This window comes from Brachionichthys hirsutus, chromosome 3, assembly GCF_040956055.1.
Source record: "Brachionichthys hirsutus isolate HB-005 chromosome 3, CSIRO-AGI_Bhir_v1, whole genome shotgun sequence".
Lineage (NCBI taxonomy): Eukaryota > Metazoa > Chordata > Actinopteri > Lophiiformes > Brachionichthyidae > Brachionichthys > Brachionichthys hirsutus.
Window position 1 is genome coordinate 2,508,242 of NC_090899.1, and position 20,326 is coordinate 2,528,567.

The following is a 20,326-nucleotide window of genomic DNA, read 5'->3' on the forward strand; positions in this document are numbered from 1 at the left end:
AGACTTTTGAGTCAATGACAAACCAAAAAAATAAAAAATCCTTGTGTGATTCAGCGTTTCAAAGATTACTATGTTCATTTTTGAAGACTTTTCTTGTCAACAAATTATTACTTTGACTTTTGTTCTGTTACTGAATTCACATTCGTATATTCTATGTTGGGTTTTTTCAGCAATGCAAGTCATTTAAGGAAATCATGCAACGCAACACTAATACATATTTTCTCTATAAGAAATAATTTCTAAAATGTGGAAAGTAACATTTATATTTATATATTTTCCCAAAACGTGGTTGTTGAACATTAAGAATGCAGTTTTCACTGTTTTTTTCCCTTCCTCCCAAAACGTTGTTGCAACACTGGCATAATGCTGATAGATGAAAAGAAAGTCAAGACAGAGACGTGACGATTGGTGTCAGGAAAGGCCTCGGACTGTTAACTGCGTTTATGGGAAGAAAAAATGAATCACGATGACAAGCATTTGTGTCGACACAGGGACGAGTACGATGATGATGATATTTCCTCTGGTGTCAAAGCATACCCATAATGCTCTGCAGCCGTGAGTGAGTAAACTACATTTGTAGGGATTTATAATGACATCACGCTATTTTACCTGCAGCACAATAACTGTATCACCGTCAGTATTGCAGCAGACATACAGCATTCAATGTTTATAGATTTGCTGTGTGTTTTCCATCTTGTATCTTATTTTATCTCTCCACTGGCTTAATTAACATATTTTGAATATATACCCATACAATTATATTTGGAAAGTTCAGACAAATAAGCCCTTCTACTGCAGAATAAAACAGTGAGAATGCTTTAAGTTTAAAAAAATAGATAATCGATTGATTTGTAACACAACCCAATGGTTTTTCACCGTCATGTCAGGCCAAAACTGGTGGAATGACACCGTTCTATCAATTTGTCTTTGAACGCCTCATAGAGAGGTTTATGCTGACTAGCATATCTGTCCACATATACATGTCTTACCGATTGTTTTTTCCATGGTGTGTTGTAAATTTGTCTGTACTTCATGGTGATCATAATTAAATGTAGCTTGTTGGATATTTTATTTCTTCATATGTTTGAAACAGTAATTTATTTAATTTAAGTTTACAAATGTTATCTAATGATCAAGGATTTCTGCAATGATGTGGTTTGCTTGCTTTATTTTTATTCCTGTCTCTGTTATCTGCCCCCGTTTCCACGCAAAAATAAATCAATAAAAACTACATGAAATGTGAAGAGTTTTATCTCTGTAGTACGCCGTTCATTTTTGAAAATAAAGCTGCATTTGTTCCTTTTTTGAGGATTTTTCTGTTTGTCTTTGAACACCTCATAGGGAAGTTTGTTTACTTATTTTTCAACATAAATGTCTTATCCAATCTTTTTTCTGCATTGCCTGTGTACTCCATAGTGATTATAATTATCTTGATGGAGATTTTCTTTCTTGACACCGTAATTTAGATTTAACTTTTCAAATATCTGCAAAAAATAGCTGTAATGATCACGGATTTCTGCAATGATTTGGTTTGATTGCTTTTTTATTTGACTAATTGCTCTTGATTTTATTTCCCCCCCCTTTCCACAGAAAAGACGAAGAGGATGAGGCAACCACAATAAGAGAAGTCAGAGGAGTGGCAGTGGACAGACGAGGAGGACGAGGCTGGTAAGAGTGAAACAACTTTTAGCTCTTTAAATCTCTTTTTTTTTTAGAATGTGTTTTATTTATTACGAAAATGTTAGCGTGAAAAGAAATTGTACAAGACAAAATGCTCAGGAATAGACAGGCCGAACGTCGAAATAATACGCTAACAACAAAATCACTTCCCGACAATGAAAAAATAAAAAAAATAAAAAAGGAAGAACTGTCAACTTAAAAGGCACCAGAGCCAACGGTGGGCAGGCGCCAGAGAGAAATCTAGAACACAAAAATACTGCTAAGAAAAGTAGCGGTCATGGCTCTTTGGGTCTCGGGGGTGGAAGAACTAATAAAGGTAGCGTGATGTGATGAGCCGGAATGAAGATCAGGTGTGTGTATGTTGGTTGATCCGCCGGTTCACTTGCAGCTGCGCCGGCAGGGAGGTCCTCACAGGAGAGAGTTCTACAGACGGAACCAGAACACAAATGTTAACGTCAAAACTCATTCATCAATGAACTCTTTATTCATCTTGTAGCCTCTGTTTGTGTCAATCCTCAGATCGGGATGTTTGTCCTCTTCTGGTTGACTCTGCTGTTCCCTGGAAGAGGAGGCAACACTGTCTCAGGTCTCTTGAAATATCTCTTGAAATATCTTTAGCAGCAGTTAAGTAAATGACCAATTATTGTTTTAACTTCCCCCCCCCTCTAAAGGACAAGTAACAGCAGAGGCTGGACTCTGCGTTGTGGTACCGTGTTCTGTCCGGGACACCACGCTCCACGAAATCAAATGGGTGAAATGTGAATCAAAGCTACTGATCACATGTATTCCAAGAACGATTATCTCTTCCAGCAGCCCTCAGGGTGGAGGGCGAGTGTTTCAGCTGGAACCTGACCTGGATGTAGGAGACTGCCGAATCATCATCAACGACCTCACCGAGTCGGACTCCGGAGCGTATTGGGCATACTTTCATTATGCTGACCGCACTAGATCCGCTAAAGAAATAATGATCTCTGTTAAAGGTATGAGGAACTGCTGTAAACATTTTCATTTTGAATAATAGCAAGTGAATCTAGTGGCAGCGCCGGTTTATTGCTCGACTGACAGGTTTCACTGAGTTTCTGATTATTTTAGCCTGCAAGCTCCTCACTTGATTCCACTTGTCCCCATCAGCTCTGACCCAGAAGCCCACAGTGACGACCCCCCCTCTGACAGAGGGAAGGTGGGCCACGCTGACCTGTGCCGCTCCGGGTCTCTGCTCTGGATCGGTTCCTAAATTCACCTGGACGTGGGGTGGAACGGGAAAGGACGACGGTTCCATCACAGGAAACACCACGGATTACAAAACGAAGCGTCTGACTGATTTCACTCGGAGACACAGCTCAACTTTTAAATTTAACCCTTCGGTCGCCCAGCAGAACGGCACTGAGATCACCTGCAAGGTCACCTTCGCAAATAACATCACGACAGAGACGACGGTGATTCTGACTGTGAGGTGTGAGTATAACTGCAGGGTGTCCTCCTCACATTGAAGATGTGTGAGGATGACAGTCCAAACTATAACAAATGGTAAAATACTCTGTTCAAGAGGGAACTCATATCGGTAGTAAATTATTATATGACCTAAATTCGGGTTGACAAATTCTGGAGAACGGAGTCTTGATTAGTCTGATCACCGGACCATAATTTTGATAAAGTTGCTCGTAAAACTGTGTGTTCACAGCTCCACACCCACACGATTATTATTATTATTATTAGTCTACTCTAACTGTCATCTAACGTTCCGTCATATAATCTCGATTACAGCTTCTGAAGAAGCAGCTCGAGGAGGATCAAGCGAAACTCTTCCCTGGTCCATCGTTGCCGTGTCTCTCCTTTTGAACGTCGTCTGCATTATCTGCGTGATTGTCCTGTGGTATGTTATGATGTCATAGCTTCATACTTCCAGGTTGAGGTGGATACTTTTATCATGTCTCGCTCGTTCTTTTCCCCCCAAAAGGAGCTCGAGAAAAAAGGAGAAACCGTCCCAAGAGGAAAAGACGTACATGGCATTGGAGAAAAGACGTCCGTCGCTAGAGTACGACGTTCTCAGACACCCGAGGCGCATTGAAGCGCCACGCTTCACCTAGTGCAGTGCAATGTTCTCATTCATTTTATTCGATTAGATTCACTGTTGCCTACATTCTGCGTTTATATTGTTATAATTTGTTTTTAAACCTTTATTGTCAAAAAGGAAAAGCACTCATTTTAAAATGATCTGGTCACAGCCTTGCAACAGCAATAGCGACGTTTCCATTACAACCGCTGTTTTCTATTGAACAAATGCAAATGGAGGATTGTGCAACCCATTTGGTAACCTGAAATAATACGCTTTAATTCAAACGAATTAATACTTAAAATTGTATTGTAGCAATGCTTTTAGTGCATTTCAGTGTTTGGAATAAATTCTGTAATGTCAAATTTATAGGAAGGACATTGTCTTTGTCGTACGCTGATCATTTTTGAAAACAAAGTTGTATTTGTTCCTTTTTTTGGTAGATTTTTCTGTACTTTTAGACTATCGTACAAGATTGAAAGAAAAGGAAAAGCCAACAAAAACTGTTTCATCTTTATTATTCAATGTCCAGATTGGTGATGACATACATAGATTGTGATACCCAGCAAATTTCTGGAGTGAAAAATCTGGCAGTTAACTAAACAAGAGTGAAAGTGTTGAATTTGTGGAGTTTATTCTTTAGCTCTAACTCAGTTTGTGTTAAATGTTAAATGCAATAAAGTGTCAGCAGATGTCAACAGTTGCTCAGCGGATCTTGGGAAACTTCCCCTAAACCTCGCTGTTGCACAATGACGTAAGAAAAAGAAACGTGAGCCGGCAGAATCTCTGGAGCGTCGACCGCAGGAGAACGAGACAGAAAAGAGGTCAAAGAGCACATTGAGTTTGTGTTGAGAAGGTATTTTTGACTTTTGGTTGGAGTCGGTGCGATGGAGCGATCCTTTACCAATATAGACATAAGTTTAGATGCTCCTGGATTTTCTTCACAAAGAGAGAGAGAGATAAAGAGGCAGAAACAGCAGCTGAGAATATTTCAGCATTCATCTTGCAATAATGGAATGACTGAAAATGCAACATCCTGTATTGCATTCTGTAACGTCAGCTATTGAGAAGCTTCCTTTTGATTGGTTCCTCTTTGGTGGCAGAATGTTCACTAGAATCGTCCTGTAGTGGGAGAGGTTACGATCTCTAGAATCAAATCACGATGATTGTTCTCATCTGGGCGGCTGGGATTTTATTTTGGCGTGGCTGCCATGCTGACACAGGTATGCATCTTTACTATAATCTCGTATTGATGCCAACATAATGACATTTTCCCATTGGTTTCAATAATGTCTTGGATAAACGCCCTTCAGAATGTTTTACACATTTGATTTTACTACCTTTATTAGTTACTTTCCTCCATGTATCTGCAAACCATGTTTGAAATTGCGGGGTACGCAACTATTTAAATGACTTAAATTGTTTTTCTAGATCATAGATGCAGAATTGTGTTACGTGTTGAAAATGATTGCTGCGTTTCTCTCCCTGTTTGTGTGAACAGATTTCACGTTGGTCCCAAGAGCACGTTGTCAAAAAGGATTCTGTATTTATTTGACCGAGACAATAACAGCCGAGGCCGGACTCTGCATCGTCATACCATGTTTCTTCTACACGGGATCTGGCTTTACACCCCAAAACATGGTTTGGTTCAAATGTGAACAGTCCAAACCAAAATGCATTGATTCTGATATGATTTTACATCCTAACATGAACAAAAAAACTCAGCCCGGCTTTAGAGGACGGGTTTCGCTCTTGGAACCTGATGCGCGTCGGAGAAACTGCAGCATCGCAATCAGTGACCTCACTGAGTCGGACTCGGGATCATATCAGCTCAGAGTTAATGGTTTATCCTGGAGGGGAAACCAAGATGGATTTTCATTCCCTTATGGAGTAGCTGTCACTGTTAAAGGTATGAAGAGCCGCACCTATATATATATATGTGTGTACATACAGGGGATGTTCATTGCTGTGTCTATGTAGTATACAAACATACAGTATTTAGGGTATTTATAGTACAGTACTGTACTGTGTTTGTGGAGCAGAACTCATGCTTGGCTTTTGTCGACCCCTGCAGGCAGCTACTCGAAACTGCAGTATCTCCTTGCTGAACTGCAGCCATTCTACATAAAACAACTGCTAATAATAATCGTTGCAAACAATGCTTCCCAATATTTGATTATTTTAGCCATAACAGATTTTTTCTGTCTTCTGCTTTCCTCTCAGCTCTGACCCAGAAGCCCACAGTGACGACCCCCCCTCTGACGGCGGGAAGGCCGACCACGCTGACCTGCACCGCTCCGGGTCTCTGCTCTGGATCGGTCCCTAAATTCACCTGGACGTGGAGAGGATCAGGAAAGAGCGATCCTTACATCACGGATTACGACACGGAGAGTCTGACTTCGATTGCTCGGACGCACGCCTCAACTTTGACCTTTAATCCGTCGGCCGAAGACCACAATACCAACGTCACCTGCGAGGTCAGCTTTGCAAACATCACCACGACAGAGGAGACGGTGACTCTTACTGTGAGCTGTAAGTGGGACCCGTTTGATTCTCGACAAGAGGGTTTCGCTTTTAATGGCGTCTACAACATGACGAGTGCTCCTGCAGAAATGTTGGCGCTCTAATATTGTAGCTAATTTTGCCTTGTAGATGTGAAGGAACTAAAAATCACTGGGGATGCCACCGTGAAGGAGAGCGAGACTCTGAATCTGACCTGCGGCGTGGAAAGTTTCCCTCCATCTGTGATCACGTGGAATAAAGTCACTGGCGAATGCACGCAAACTGGAACAGAAAGGACTCCGCAGGACGACGCCGAGACCTGCCTGCAGGGAGGAGAAGGAGGCAGCACGGGCAGTTTGTCCATTTCTAACGTGTCAGCGGAACACACGGGACAATACATCTGCACAGCAAAGTATCTGAACAACACCCTGATGAAAAGAGTCAACGTAACAGTGACCTGTAAGTACGCCGGCTGTGTAGAGCAGCGGTGGGCAGACCTTCTGACTCGCGGGCCACAATGGGTTCTAGAACTTGGTAGGAACAGATGGAGGGACTGTTTGTGTGAACTAATATATAAAAGACGTGTCAAAGGTATTTCATGAAAGGACTTTGCCTTTTACACGTAGCAAAGCATGAATATGAAAGGCTCATTGTACAAAGTACAGGGAAAATGTCAAATGAATGAGGTTTAATTATTATAATCTTTAATTTAATGATATAATTTACACTTTTATCCTTTATTTCCTTCAGCTGTGTCTTAACTGCAGAATTTTATTTATGTATTTTTCCAAAATTGCTGCGCAGACATGAGGACTTTAACAATCACGGGCCACCAAGTCGTTGTGGAAGGAGATGCTCTGAATCTGACCTGCGGCGTCCAAAGTGTTCCTCTGTCCCGCATCACGTGGAGCCGGAACAGTTCCAACGCAGCCCTGAGCGGGGAACCGGACGCTGGCCCGCAGGGCAGCGCCGCATCGGTCACACTTTGGATCTCTAATGTGACAGGAGCGCATTCCGGGCGCTACGACTGTACGGCCCGATACCTGGACGGCGCCGTGACCTTGACCGTGACCGTGACCGTGACGTGTGAGTAGAGCTGAGCCCTCGAATGGACATTTCTGTCCCCATTCGGCACAATCCGCACGCTGCTTGTGTTTCCACAGCGTTTCCGAAGATTTTAAAAGGCTCCGGGTGTCGGGTTCAGTCTGGGGTCATGACCTGCGTGTGCGTCAGCGAGGGGCTTCCCTTGCCCACCATCGGATGGCCGCTGCTGAACAACCTGAGCGAGTACCGAGTGATCACCACTGTGTCGAAGCACACGGTGAACAGTACGGCCGTGCTGAGTGTAAAGCAGCACAGGAACAAGGTCGCTGAATGCGCCAGCAGCAACCAAAACGGACTCACGACTGAAATCCTCAGCGTCTGTACCGACGCGTCGCCGCCGGAAGGTCCGTCTCCCTCGCTGCGCTTTTGTTGCTGCTTTATGGCGTCTTCAGTGGCTTCCATCCACTTCAATGCATTTACAAATCTTCTTCTTTTTTTTGGACACATTCCAGATCAATCCAGAGAAGAATCCACAATCATTTATTGGCTGGAGATCATCATTGCTTTTTTGATTGGGATACTTTTGTCAGCATTCATTTGCTATTTAGTCACAAAATACCGCAGGTATACTAATGTCTGCGCTTTCCTATATCTTCATACATAAGTTTTAATTTAGTCATAATTTATTCAAATGGAATGTGTGTACTGCTTAGAACCCTTGGGAATAAAATGTCAATGTCTATACTAGAGATGAGGGGAAAATATATATTTTTTAATGAAAATATTGCAAATCTGCATCAAATTAAATTAATGTCATGCTTAAATTAATAACATGTGTCTTTGCAGAATAAAACTGAGGAGCTTTGGAAATCTGGACGAAACTGTGGAGATGGTGACCAATCAGGAGGATCCACTGGTATTCTATGCATTTAGTCAATATCATATCATATAGATAAAACGCATCTTCAAAACACTCACAAAGAATTATTAGATATATCTGGGTACTTTTTTTTTTTTTCATTGATTCCATACTTACAGATAGATGCTGGTCAAGCGGTGGAAGCAGATCAGACCTACTACCAAGACATAGCCGAAGAAAGAAGTCGAGCTGTGGCGGTCACGAAGGCAGCCACGAATCACGACGCCGACGCCGGAGACTTGGAGTACGCCAGCATTGATTTTTCCCTGCTGAAAAGAAAGAGGGAGATACCAAAGAAGCGAGAGACCAGCGTCACAGAGTACTCTGAAATCCGAGTCACAAAAGAGGAAAGAGAAGAATTTGATGGTGAGGAAGGCAAAGAGAATGAGGTGATGATGGGGGAGGATGAGGAGACGGCGGAGGAGAGAGGCCGCACCCTGAAGGAAGACGTGGATGACGTGTACTCCAACCCGAAGGATGTGAAAGACTGAGGATGGAGGGAAACTAACCAGCAGAAGGTTTCGTGTGGGAGTAGAACCCATCTCTGACAGTAGAACCGATGCCATTGTCTTGGCTGTGAGAGGATGCGAACCCAAGACTTGGTTCCTCTTGAGAAATACCAACTTGACTCATAACGTTCTTATGCACTCTTTGCTCTCTACGCTGTATATTGCCCCCAACTTTGTTCCCCATTTTTGGAGATGTCGGGAAGGCAGCAGTTACAGCAAAAGAAAAATGAGAGTGTCACTTCTCACATTAAACGAAGGAGACCTCTGAGTAAACCTTATTCTACAAGCCCCAGCCGTAATTTACAAAGTGGACAGACGATTGTTTTACGTGGTAAAACACATAAAAAATGCATAAAAATAAATTAAAATCGCATGAATGGGATATTCTCCTTGACCAAATATCTTTCCTTCATGATTTTGTCAACGTGTGGTTTGTGTTCCTGAATGTAAGTGTCTTCTTATGCTGGAACAAGGTAAGCAGGCTAACGTATAATCCACACGCAGCATGCAGGTACGCGCTCAGTGATTCTGGATTAGGGCCAGGCTAACGGGATTACGTTGTTCTGCTGCTGGGAGGATGCTTTAAATAGCCCGCCGCCGCCGCCGCTTCAGAGCGGCAGCACCGATATTCCGACCGCAGCGCAGCTTCTCTTCCAGATCCGCGGGTGAGTAGCTCGAATTGAAACTTAGCCAACAGGTCAATGTTAAAGGTTTGTTTGCAAAGATCCTCGATCATAAATGGACGTATCTAGTAGCTGTCTCTACTCTTTTGCAGGCATGGCGGATGTTTTCAGAGGCCTGAACCTCCTGGAGACCCTCAAGGAGTCCATGGAGCGCAATAAATTAGCAGACGTCAAGGATGCAATGGAAGATCTTCTGATCAGCAGGATCAACCTCGCTGTGGCAGGGGACCGTGGGGCTGAAAAATCTACCTTCATGAACTCCCTCCGTGGCCTCGGTCCAGAGGATGACGGAGCAGCTCCGAGCGCCTCCCCTGCTGCCTCGGAGGAAGTGGCGGCCTACCCCGACCCTAAGCACCCCGACTTTCGTGTGTGGGATCTGCCCCCTGTCCCGGCCGCTTGTCCGTTTGAACCCGAGGGATACGTGGACAAAGTGAGGTTCCTCCGCTACAACGCCGTCTTCATGACATTTACCCGGGTGCCCCACCCCAACGGCGTGGAGGTGTTCCAGGAGGCCCGTTCGCTGCAGCTACACGCCGTGTACTTTATTCTTTTCGCTTTAGCAGACGACACGGAAAAAAGCCTCGAAGCAAAGAGGAAATCCGTTCTGGACGCGCTGACATCACAGGGTGTAGCGCAACCTAAAGTTTACGTGGTGACACCCTCCACCCTGGAGAAGTTTGACTTCCCCCGCCTGTTGGAGGACTTGGGGAAAGACCTTCCGGAGATCCGAGCCCATTCCCTTCTGCTGGCTCTGCCGGCGCTCACCTCCACCCTGGTCTCTCAAAAAAAGGAAGCATTCAAAGCCCTAATCTGGGCAGCTGCCACGCTATCCGGGGGGGTATCGGCCATTCCTGTCCCCTTCGTGGCTTCCGTGGTGGACTGTAGCGTGGCAGTGCGGATTCTAACCAAAGCACGGTTATCTCTGTGCCTGGACAACGAATCGGTCGAGCGACTGGCCCGACTGCGAGGGGTGGGACCGGCCGGGCTCGCGGGCCTGCGGGTTTGCCCGCTGTCGGTGGAAGTCACAAAAGCCGAAGTGAAACGACGGCTGGCGGCGGCAGAAAAGGAGCTGGCCGCGGTTTCTTCAAAGTGGGTGGAGATGGCGATGCCAAGACACGCCCGTTCAGCCAGCCGCTCCTTCACCGCCATGCTGCAAGCCTTAAACGGCGCCATCGAAGAAATGGCGGCCGACACAGAAAGGATAGTGGCCGTCGCTCTTGGGGAGGAGAAGCGCTGCTAAAGATCCCCGTGAAGTTTCCCGGTTATTTGTAGTTCACCTTGTCAAGTGACTGAAAACACTCTTCGTCCTCCTTCAATCCTTTTTTACTTTTTTCTTGAAAAACTCGAGCAAATTTTAGAAACTTTATGAACATAAATGTTTGCCAATAAAAGTATGTAAGCTGCGCTGCGCCCGGTGAACTTTCACTTTTACCAAAGTCATGCAATAGAGGAAGTGAGAGGGAGATTCATAACAGAGTGTTTTCACCATCTGCATCAGGTGGTTTGTGACTTCTCGTTGGTCTCGTTTGACAGGCAAATTGTTTTACTTTTTAGGCGAAGTGTGAAAACTTCCTTTTATTAAATAATCTTACTTTAGCAGAGAAGGTGTTTGTTCAGAGCTCCTCGTCTGAGGTAAGAACAATAATATTTTTGGATCTTTCACCATCTGCTTAAGTACAGTTTAATGTCTCTGACACGAGTCATCAAGATACTGCGGCGTCTGAATAAAACGACCTTCAGTTTTTGTTTCCCTGTCAAAAAGTGTATCAGTGTATCTAGAACTAGAGTGTCCTTTTTGCATATGCTGTATATGAAGCCTGTAGGAATAATAAAAAGAAAAGGTGTTGCACTGTAAAACATTAAGCCTCGATGTCTCTCCTTAAAATGATTCCATATTATAAACTGTGAAAACTTTTATAATAAAAAAACTGAAAAAACTGTGAGACCTTCTCCTCCGTTTGCATTAATATATATATATATATATATATATTTCCTTGACCTGCTTCCTTATTTCTTTGAACATGATTTGTTTTTTTCATTGGTCTGTCCTTCCAGCTGGAAAGCTGCTTGTAAGTATTAAGGATTTATTTATTTATCTTTGACGACTGAGTGTGTGTGTGTGTGTGTGTGTGTGTATAGACGACACTAATGAATATACCACCAGCAATCATAATACACGCCTTTTGTTGCCAGATTTTCCTCTTCGTTGCTGGATGGAAATGGACCCTCACACAGTTGCTCGGTTCTGTTGTGTTATTATTCTGGTCCTAAATAAGAGTAGGGATTATTTTTTTTACATCACTGATCAATGTATTTCCATTTATATGACTGACTTCCCTCTTGTGTTTTCATTCATGCAGATTTGTCCAACTGCAATAAACTCTTCGAACTCACCGACAGCCGCCTGACTGCTACGGCGGGCTCCTGCATCGAACTCAAATGCAGAGTCACTGCTGGTGTGGATGACGCCGGGGCGTACTGGTTTTGGATGAAGGATGCATTGTGGAATAAGAACAAAATGCAGTTCGCAGCCGCTGTTGTTTACAGCAGCAATAATTCAGAACGCCCCGTCAGTCCAGACTTTGCAGCTCGAGTGAGGTACAGCGGGTCTCCGTCTTCAAGCTGGAGATACAACACGCGCAATAAAGAAAGATTTTGCAGTATTGTGATGTGCGGCCTGAAGACGACTGACAGCGGGAGATATGCTTTCAGAGTTATAAACGATAAGGCAGAATTTAAATGGGTGACTGAAGATGTGGAGCTCACAGTGACGGGTAAGTCCAAGCGTCAAGATGAACTGATCTGGCATCAGAAATGATCAAATGAGTTCTTATTCATTAATATAAAGAAGGGGAAACAAAGACAACATATTACACGATTAATTACATTTGACAAAAATCCCACCCCATTTATAATTTATTCTACAGGCGCTGTTTGGTGCTGTGTGGATTATCACTGGCTATTTTGTTTTACTCATCTTATTTCTGCAGAAAATCCATGTCCCATCACGTTTGGGAGACCACCTGTTGCGGTAGAATCCGACATGGTGACACTCACCTGCTCCACTTTGAGTTCGTGCCCCGTAAACCTAAGAATCAGAGGTCAAACGAGGAAAACGCTGCCCCAAAATGATCAAAGAAATGGAATGCAGAAAACCGCCACCGTCACTTTTCGAGCCAACTGGGACGACGACGGCAAGGAGTTCTCGTGCCAAACGGAAAATAGCAGAGACGTCCATTTGAGTCAACGAATCAATTTGACCGTCGAATGTAAGTTTGTGTCGGGTTAGTAAGTCACACTTACATTGTCGACTTGTAATAGTTGTCAGTCAACTCCAATTCACTTTTCGTGGTTGGTGCTTAAAGACACCAAGAACAATCGAGAACCTTTTTGATGGCGATCCAGACCCAGATTGAACCTAAATAGATCTTAGTCTTTCTTTTTCAGATGCCCCTCGAGTTGAGGCAAAGATGACTACTTCCAGTGTTACCCAAGGGAAGGAAATGACTTTAGAGTGTGTCGTAAAGAGAAGCAACCCGAGGCCTTCTGAATTCACTTGGTCTAGAAATCGGAGGCCCGTCGGTGTGCATTCAAGTTATATGAAAAAAAGAATGGAGCCCGAGGACAGCGGCTCCTACACATGCCGTGCCACTAACACTGCGGGTTCTGGAAGCTCAGGCCCACTTCAAATCCAGGTCCAATGTAAGCTACGGGAAATGAAGCCGCAGGCCGTCTTGACATGGGAAGCGTATTAAAAGATATTTCTTCTTCGCAGATGGGCCGAGGAGGACAAATATTTCCATCGGCAAAAAAGACAACAAGGTGAAAGTTAATGAATCCTTAACGCTCATCTGTGAGACTGATGCAAATCCTGCACCGGAGAGCTACTCCTGGCATCGCTACGATGCGGATGAAGACACGGATTCGTCACAGTGGAACTTGTTCGGAGATGGCCGGAGTTCCCTGCGTTGGCCGCGTGTCCAAAGGACGGATGAGGCGTGCTACGTGTGCAACGCAACCAACATCATCAGAGCAGGGGACAACAGTCAGCCGATGTGCATACAAGTACTCTGTAAGTCACTTAGTTACTTTAAAGTTACGCTTTCCCAAACTTTTACATCGTTTATTAGCTTAGCTTAGCATAATACCGGTGGCTGCCGGCCTGATTCTCACTTTCAGCATCTCTCAATGTGTCATTTGTTTAATTGATTAAGAAAATGTAAGTGAAGGTAAAAAAAAAAATGCTTTTTTTTTTCATCATCAGAGCCAGCTGTTGCCATGGCAACTCAGCACTCCAAGCGAAAATGTAGTCTAGAATGTAAGCAAGATTCTGACGTAAAAAAAAGGTTTAGCATTTAAAGTGTCTTTGTTGAACTTTCTGTGCACCGGTTGGATTGGAGAAGTGTTTCTCCTCTCAGTCCACGGATTGCGTTCAAGTCGTGCGGTATATAGATTTAAAACTACAGCAGGATCTTCCTGAATATCAACCACACAGCTGCTTCCTCTTTACAGATCCCCCCACCGACCTTGTGCTGTCGATGGACGCCGAGGTCACGGCGGGTCAGCTTGTCACTATCAGCTGCACCGCTGAAAGCTTCCCCCGGTCGCGTCTCCAGTTGACCAAGGCGTCCACACTGAATCCTCCGCCTCCAGAGTGGGGGTTCGTTCCTCCTGATGATGATGATGACGATGAGCGGATCAGCGCTCTGGTGTACACATTTACTGCAGAGCCGAGACACACGGGCGTTTACAGCTGCAAAGCCACAAACGGCGTGGACGCGCAGAAAAGCACGCAGAGGACGTTAGTGGTGAAATGTAAGCGTCTGAGTTCTTTTTTTTGGCTTCAAGCAGGAGAAGCTCAGGAGAAAAGTGGCTTCAGAGCTTAAAGTTGACCTTAAATCGAGTCAAGCTTTCTTAAAAGCCGCCAAACGGCACACACAGAATGTAATTTTGACCTCTGACACAGCTCTGCTCTTTACTGTGATGATATTTTCCAGATCCTCCCAAAGACGTGAGGGTCGAGGCTTGGCCTGGTCTGATTGTGGATGAAAACCAGTCGTTGGCTCTGCGGTGCAGCGCCCAGTCCCACCCAGCGGCGAGCTCGTTCGCGTGGATCATCGCGGCTGACGGAGGGAACCGAACCATCGAGGAGACGCAGAGCATCGACATACCGTCCGTCGGCCCTTCCCACAGCGGGCTGTACGGCTGCTCAGCCAGAAATGAGCTCGGCACCGGACACTCGCAGCAAGAGCAGGTTCAAGTCAAGTGTGAGTGGAGGGATATTCCCACGGCACCGCCTCAGATTAAGAATCTAATCCGGATTCAAGTAATAATCCTGGTCTAAACGAACAAGTTGTCTGAAACTTCCCTGTTTAGATGGTCCAAAAGAGGCGAGCGTCGCCAGAGCGCATGCGCAGCAGCATCCCGGCGGGATGCGGTCTGTGATGCTGAGCTGCAGCAGCCGCAGCTTCCCGCCCATCACGCGTTACGCATGGTACCGGAAGATGGAGGGAGGAGAAGAGAGGGACGCGAAGGTGTCGGATGAGCAGAACTACACGGTGGATTCAGACCTGCCGGGACTTTACTACTGCACTGCAGGAAACGAACTCAGTGAGGCGCTGTCCGAACCGGTGCTGCTGTTTGACGACGGTGAGCCAACGCGCCTCCGCCGGCCTGGAAGTTCGCTGATTACTCCCCCCAAATCTAAACCGATGTGTGGATTTATTTTCTCTCTCCCGACACAGGAGGATTTATGAAGCACCTGAAGTTCGTCATCTTTTTTCTGGTCATCCTGCTGATTATTATTACGTTCGTTTTCTTCATCTTTCGGTAAAGTATATGAACTTTACTGCGCGGATGATCCGGCGTGCAAAACAACAACAACATTCATGTCCCTTTGATGTTTTCAGAAACAAGAGGAACAAATCCTCGCAGCAGGGGACTACCAACGCGCCACCGTGTTTCGCTTCTCTGGTGATCTATACGAACAATTTGCGCAAAGATTTTCTTTCGTCTTCTTTAATAAACGCATCCGAATGAAATCTGTGCGTAAAACCCGCGCAGGTTCGGCGCGATCGCAGCAGCGGCGATCAGAGGAGCGAGTCGGCTGGAGTCGACCGGCCGAAGACCCGACGGCAACAGCATCAAGCAGACAGCATGTAAGGCAGCAGCGCACGCACACGCGCGCGCGCACACACACGGTTCATTTGATCCACTCTATGATTAAGCTTTTTGGTTTTTTTGTATTCCTCCTCCTCATCTGTTCCGCAGGTCTGCGTCCAACATTCAGTGCGAATATAGTGTGATCCAGAAAACAGTCAGAAAACAGGTGAGGCCAACAATAAATTCCAACCAACTTTTATTACATTTAAAATAATTCTTAACCCTTAAATTACAAAGAGAATCAATTAACCGGATTTACCGCACAGAAAATGGATTTACCGCACAGAAAATGTCTTTAGAAGCGCTGGGATGAGTGAATTCGTTAGGTTTAAACATAAAGACTGAATTATTGAAAATAGATTACTGATGTTTTTCCGAGACAACTTGTTTAATTAAATTAAGAAAAATTGAATGAGTGAAGAATTTAAGAGTAAATCCAGATAAAGACGTGGAGGCATCATAAGAATCTTTAACGCTGCTCATTTGGTGTCAGTACAGCTACATCAAGAACTCTATAAAAAGCAGAAGCACGCCCTGTCAAGAACATCTGCGTGCTCATATACTGGAACCAAGAAGCCGTTTCCTGTTTAGAACTAAAAATAAAACCATCATTAACATGAATCTGTGTGAACTTCAGGGAGAACATCAGGAGGAGTATGAGAACATCAAAGCAGCCCGAGTTCCGAACCCACCGGACGGTGAAGAAGAAGTAGAGCTCAGTTATTCCCAGGTGAGATTTAAGGCGAAGCCCGGACACCAGAGAGCATTCCGGGGAGACTCGAGCTCCTCCGATGAAGACGAGATTCACTACTCTGTGGTGAAGAGCTGAGATGGATTTGTCTTCGTCATCAAGCAGCTGCAGCGTCTTTGTATTATATCACCATACAATTATATGCAAAGTGGAAAGGAACCGATCTATTAAAAGAATAAAGACAGCAAACATTTGTTGACGTTTTTATGTTGCTGAGACAGAGTGAAAATCCTATGAAACAGAAATGTGAATGGAATTTCAAAATAAAGTCAAAAAAAGTGCGTGACAGAACTATCAAAATATACATCTGGCATGAGAAGATGACATAAACCACAGAGAAGCAAAAATGTTAATGATGGTTGGGAGGTCAAAGGTATCATCACCGTTTAGAATTAAAATCCTTTTTTTGTTCAGAGAGAGCAACAAAAGAAGCTAAGGTTTAAAGGACAAGTGTACTTCCTGTTAGCAGCTCTATCCCTGCTGCAGACCTGTCCTGTGGGACCATCAGTCTTCTTCCTTCTAGTCTTCTCCTCTGCAGCGTGGATAGATCCGGGCGTACTCCTCTGTCTGGGAGTCCGAGCCCCTGACCTCCTCTTCTCCGCGCTCACCCTCGGAATTCGCCCGGAGTTTAACAAAGTCCACTTCGACGTAGTGGAGGGAGTCTTCCTCGTCGTCTCCTCCCTGCTCCAGCGTGACTTTATTGGCGTAAATCACATCCAGGCGTGAACAGTTCTATGGTGAAACAAGGGAGAAACCCAATTCACTAATGGGGAAGACGGGGATTGGTTTTCTCTTGAGCCAGTTAGGTTCCGGTTAAATGACATCTACTCCACTTTAGCATTTGTTGTTGTTAAAGCAGCATTTTTTCTTATTATTCTGACAGAATCTAAGAACTCAGCCAGACCTGATGAAGATTAAACAGCAAAAAAGCCAATTTCCCTAAATATCAAACAGATTAATGACGTAATATGGATTTTAGATGGTGATAAGTGGAAGTGTGAAAGGACATAAACTCACATCGTGAGCAGCGCTCTGGGAAAGGGTGCCTCCCCTTTTCCTACAATCGAGGCAAGAAGCCGGATCAGTGCCGGAACCGCTCCACAAATGACAAACTTCATCTTGAAACCAAAAGGGGAGATAATTTCCGGTTGACTTTTCAAGTTTCTCACCTGCAAAGCATCAGTGGGATGCACACCAGCAGCATCCCCATCACTCCCACCGAACAGCCAATCAAAAGAGACGTAGAGCCGGGGCCTGGAAAGCACCGGGCCAATCAGCGGCGAACGCAAAGAGGCCGATCGTTGAAAGAGGACGCCGTAGAGTCGCCTAACCTCGCTGAGCTTCGCCGAAGGACCCGTTGAAGGCGAAACTAACAGACCCCTGCGAGTTGATGCTGCGGCAGACGACAGAAGACACGCCTTCATCCGCACGGCTCAAGCTGATGACGCTCCTCTTCTCTGAATTCCCAAGGGGAATTTCCTTGACCGGGACGTCAGCAGAGTTATTGATGGGCCCTCCGGCTAATTCCCAAATAAGGGACGGAAGTGGGTTCCCGCGGCTTCGGCAGGAACATCGGAACTCTTGGGACGACACCTCGGTGCAGTTGGAGGAAGGCAGGATCTCGGGGGCAACTGGGACAGAGAGGGTAATGGGCTATTTGTGTAAACTTGCCCAACCGTCCAGATGATGTTAACAATTCAAGAGATAAATAAATCTCACACGTGACATCGAGGCTGGCGGGTTCTGAGGAAGCAGCTCCGTGGACATTCCGAGCTTCGCAGTGATACCGATCCTCCAACAGTTTGGTCACAGTGAGGATGAGCGTTTGCTCGGATCCCACTATATTTCTTTGTCCTCCAGTCACCTTGACCCAGGTGAAGCGGTCTACCGGTGGGACGGCGACGGTCAGGCAGGTCAGAGTTACGGTGGCGCCGTCTGGCACTGGACCAGAGGGGTCAGCCAGAACTGAGACGTTCCTCGGGGGATCTGAAAAGGGACCTTTCCATTATTCCAGAATCTTTTTTGGTTGCAATTGGTCCTTTTGATTCCTGACCTTTGAGCAAACACACTCACCAAAATCATCTATTCCTGGTAACATTCCCAACATTTCCTGAAAACTTCATCAAGATCCATCTGTCACTTTTTAGTTATGTTGCTGACAGACAGACAGACAGACAGATAGACGGCAGCAAAAACAGAACCTCCTTGGTGGAGGTAACAAACTCACAAGTCACTTGGAGGGTCACACTTTTTTGAGTCAAAACATCGCTGTAGCCAGATTGCCGCTTGTAAACAACTCTGCACCAGAGCGTCTGTCCATTGTGGCGGTGGGAAGCGACGAAGTTCATGGCAGAGGTCATAAAGTTGGCTTCTTTGACCTCTTCAACGTCGCCTATGCCGGGGGTCCAGGTGAGAGCCGGAGGAAGGATGGGGCAGGTGGCTAGAGCCGAGCATTTCAACCTCACTCGGGACCCTTCTTCTACCATCACCCAGGGTGGAGTTATGGTCGGTTCAGGCAGTGAATCTGAGGGAGGGGGAGGGGGGGCAATGAGGAAGTGGAAAAATTATTTCAACATTTCTTTAATATGCAAAAGGGTTAACAGGGCGTGACAAACCTTGAACGGAGATCGAGACCAAGCTGGGAAAACTGTACTTCAGCCAATTGTTACATTCCAGTCTGAAATGATAGTCGCCCCAACGGTTCCAGGGCAGGTCGTTGAAGACGGTGGTGCAGTCCTTCTCCCCGAGGTCCCCCGTCAGAGTTCCCTGCAGGATGTAAGCTCTTGCGGCTTCTACGCTGAGGCTGGAACCAAACACCTGCTTTTTAGGCTCGGTCCCTTGTTTCCAAATGGCTTTACAGGAAGCGCTCAGGAATCCATCCCAATCAGAGGGCAACGTGAAAGTGCAGGGGATCTGCACACAAGTTCCACTTAGTCCACGAACAGTCCGAGGCATGGAGACGTTCCAGTTCTGGCATAAAGTACCTGAAAGGTGACAAAGAGAACGGATAGTTGGAAGCATGTCCATGAATATTAAGGACAGAATTAATGTGCGAGTCAGAGAAAACATCTGTAGGATGCTCGAAATGTATTTGAACGTGAACTCGCCTACCTCGAAGCAGACAGCACATGAAGACAGCCTTTACAGTGCCCGTCATGCTTTTCTGTCAGGTCGATGGTTCTGGAATAAGTTAAAGGCCCCCAAACACAAAAAGAAAAAAGATGGCGATTAGGACATCCTGTCTTTATGAAGCTAAACGTTTTTCTGCTGACAGACCTTCAACCTCCTTATTTGCTGCTTTTTGGTAGTCGTCAGGAAGTGATTTCACTTTAAGATTCACTAAAATCGGCTTTATTTTATAATGTGCTGCTGTTAATCTGAGGGCGAGTCAGATTTATCAAGAAAATGCTCTTTTCTTAGGACGTTTTAATTGCCATTTTTTCCACTAGATATAAACTCTTTTGAGTAAAAATAAAGTCTTACCTTGGAGCTAATTTAGATATACAGAATTTGTATTTCTTTGAAAGAAAATAAATCACAATTTCCGACATGTGAAAAGAAGAAAACCAAGGTTTTACCTGCGTTAAAGGATCAGGAGTCGTCCGGAAGACACGCTGTTCTTCTTGAAAGATTTGCCTGGGGAGCGGCATCGAGTGACAGGAACTGACTCTTAAGAGCATCTTGTGGTTTGTAGTGAGAGGAACTGACACAGAAAATGGAGATGGAAGATAAACACAAGGGAAAAGAAGTAAAGTTTCTAAAACTCTATTTTCTTTCCCACAGGCACCTGAATGCACCGCGTAATGTTTTAACAGTTTGCAAGCTGAACGTCAAATAGTGCTGACATAAGATGAAACAGAACAGTTACCATCTTAATTATGAACTCGTGTTGTATCCAGTAGTTAATAGTAGTAATTAATAGTTAATAACCTATTATTTGAAGTAGAAAGGCAAAAAAGAAAACTGACTTTAGGGCTCTGGTTTGGTCCAGGTTAAGATACACCGCTTTTATTATGCTGATTT

At 45.0% G+C, this 20,326-nt stretch overlaps 4 protein-coding genes across 4 annotated transcripts; 3 read left to right on the top strand and 1 right to left on the bottom strand.

Moving 5' to 3' along the window:
- The first annotated feature begins 2,627 nt into the window (after nt 1-2,627).
- Nucleotides 2,628-8,689, top strand: si:dkey-24p1.7 (sialic acid-binding Ig-like lectin 10). Its single transcript, XM_068757495.1, has 13 exons — nt 2,628-2,660; nt 2,812-3,135; nt 3,445-3,553; nt 3,638-3,749; nt 4,884-4,956; nt 5,235-5,642; nt 5,957-6,265; nt 6,386-6,694; nt 7,040-7,321; nt 7,399-7,683; nt 7,792-7,903; nt 8,126-8,195; nt 8,318-8,689. Exons 1-13 carry the CDS (start codon nt 2,645-2,647, stop codon nt 8,687-8,689), a joined length of 2,781 nt encoding a protein of 926 aa, XP_068613596.1. The 5' UTR covers nt 2,628-2,644.
- A 604-nt stretch (nt 8,690-9,293) lies between these two features.
- On the top strand, nt 9,294-10,630 carry irgq2 (immunity-related GTPase family, q2). Its single transcript, XM_068757505.1, has 2 exons — nt 9,294-9,372; nt 9,463-10,630. The coding sequence occupies exon 2, from the start codon at nt 9,485-9,487 to the stop codon at nt 10,628-10,630; it is 1,146 nt and encodes a 381-aa protein (XP_068613606.1). The 5' UTR covers nt 9,294-9,372; nt 9,463-9,484.
- Nucleotides 10,631-11,603: 973 nt separating this feature from the next.
- si:dkey-24p1.1 (uncharacterized protein LOC556718 homolog) lies at nt 11,604-16,429 on the top strand. Its single transcript, XM_068757516.1, is given in 13 exon segments — nt 11,604-11,667; nt 11,751-12,164; nt 12,381-12,786; nt 12,824-13,092; nt 13,166-13,462; nt 13,903-14,205; nt 14,388-14,657; nt 14,767-15,039; nt 15,135-15,219; nt 15,300-15,363; nt 15,454-15,548; nt 15,661-15,718; nt 16,046-16,429. Coding segments are annotated over 13 exon segments (2,934 nt in total). The 3' UTR covers nt 16,382-16,429.
- Nucleotides 16,430-16,822: 393 nt separating this feature from the next.
- On the bottom strand, nt 16,823-19,460 carry LOC137913903 (myelin-associated glycoprotein-like). Its single transcript, XM_068757526.1, has 8 exons — nt 19,415-19,460; nt 18,919-19,287; nt 18,531-18,827; nt 18,023-18,268; nt 17,635-17,934; nt 17,473-17,557; nt 17,321-17,360; nt 16,823-17,035 (listed from the first exon to the last, which is right to left on the bottom strand). The coding sequence occupies exons 1-8, from the start codon at nt 19,458-19,460 to the stop codon at nt 16,823-16,825; spliced, it is 1,596 nt and encodes a 531-aa protein (XP_068613627.1).
- Between the last annotated feature and the right edge of the window lie 866 nt (nt 19,461-20,326).

Bases quoted from the DNA above. Each gene is read 5' to 3' on its own strand.
- si:dkey-24p1.7 (XM_068757495.1), top strand. The intron at 6,695-7,039 runs GTAAGTACGCCG...ATTGCTGCGCAG, and splicing joins AGTCAACGTAACAGTGACCT to ACATGAGGACTTTAACAATC. The intron at 7,322-7,398 runs GTGAGTAGAGCT...GTGTTTCCACAG, and splicing joins CGTGACCGTGACCGTGACGT to CGTTTCCGAAGATTTTAAAA.
- irgq2 (XM_068757505.1), top strand. From the start codon at position 9,485: ATGGCGGATGTTTTCAGAGGCCTGAACCTCCTGGAGACCCTCAAGGAG.
- LOC137913903 (XM_068757526.1), bottom strand. From the start codon at position 19,460: ATGACGGGCACTGTAAAGGCTGTCTTCATGTGCTGTCTGCTTCGAG. The intron at 17,935-18,022 runs GTGAGATTTATT...TCTCTGTCCCAG, and splicing joins CGCCAGCCTCGATGTCACGT to TTGCCCCCGAGATCCTGCCT. The intron at 17,036-17,320 runs GTGAGTTTATGT...GTTTCACCATAG, and splicing joins CCCAGAGCGCTGCTCACGAT to AACTGTTCACGCCTGGATGT.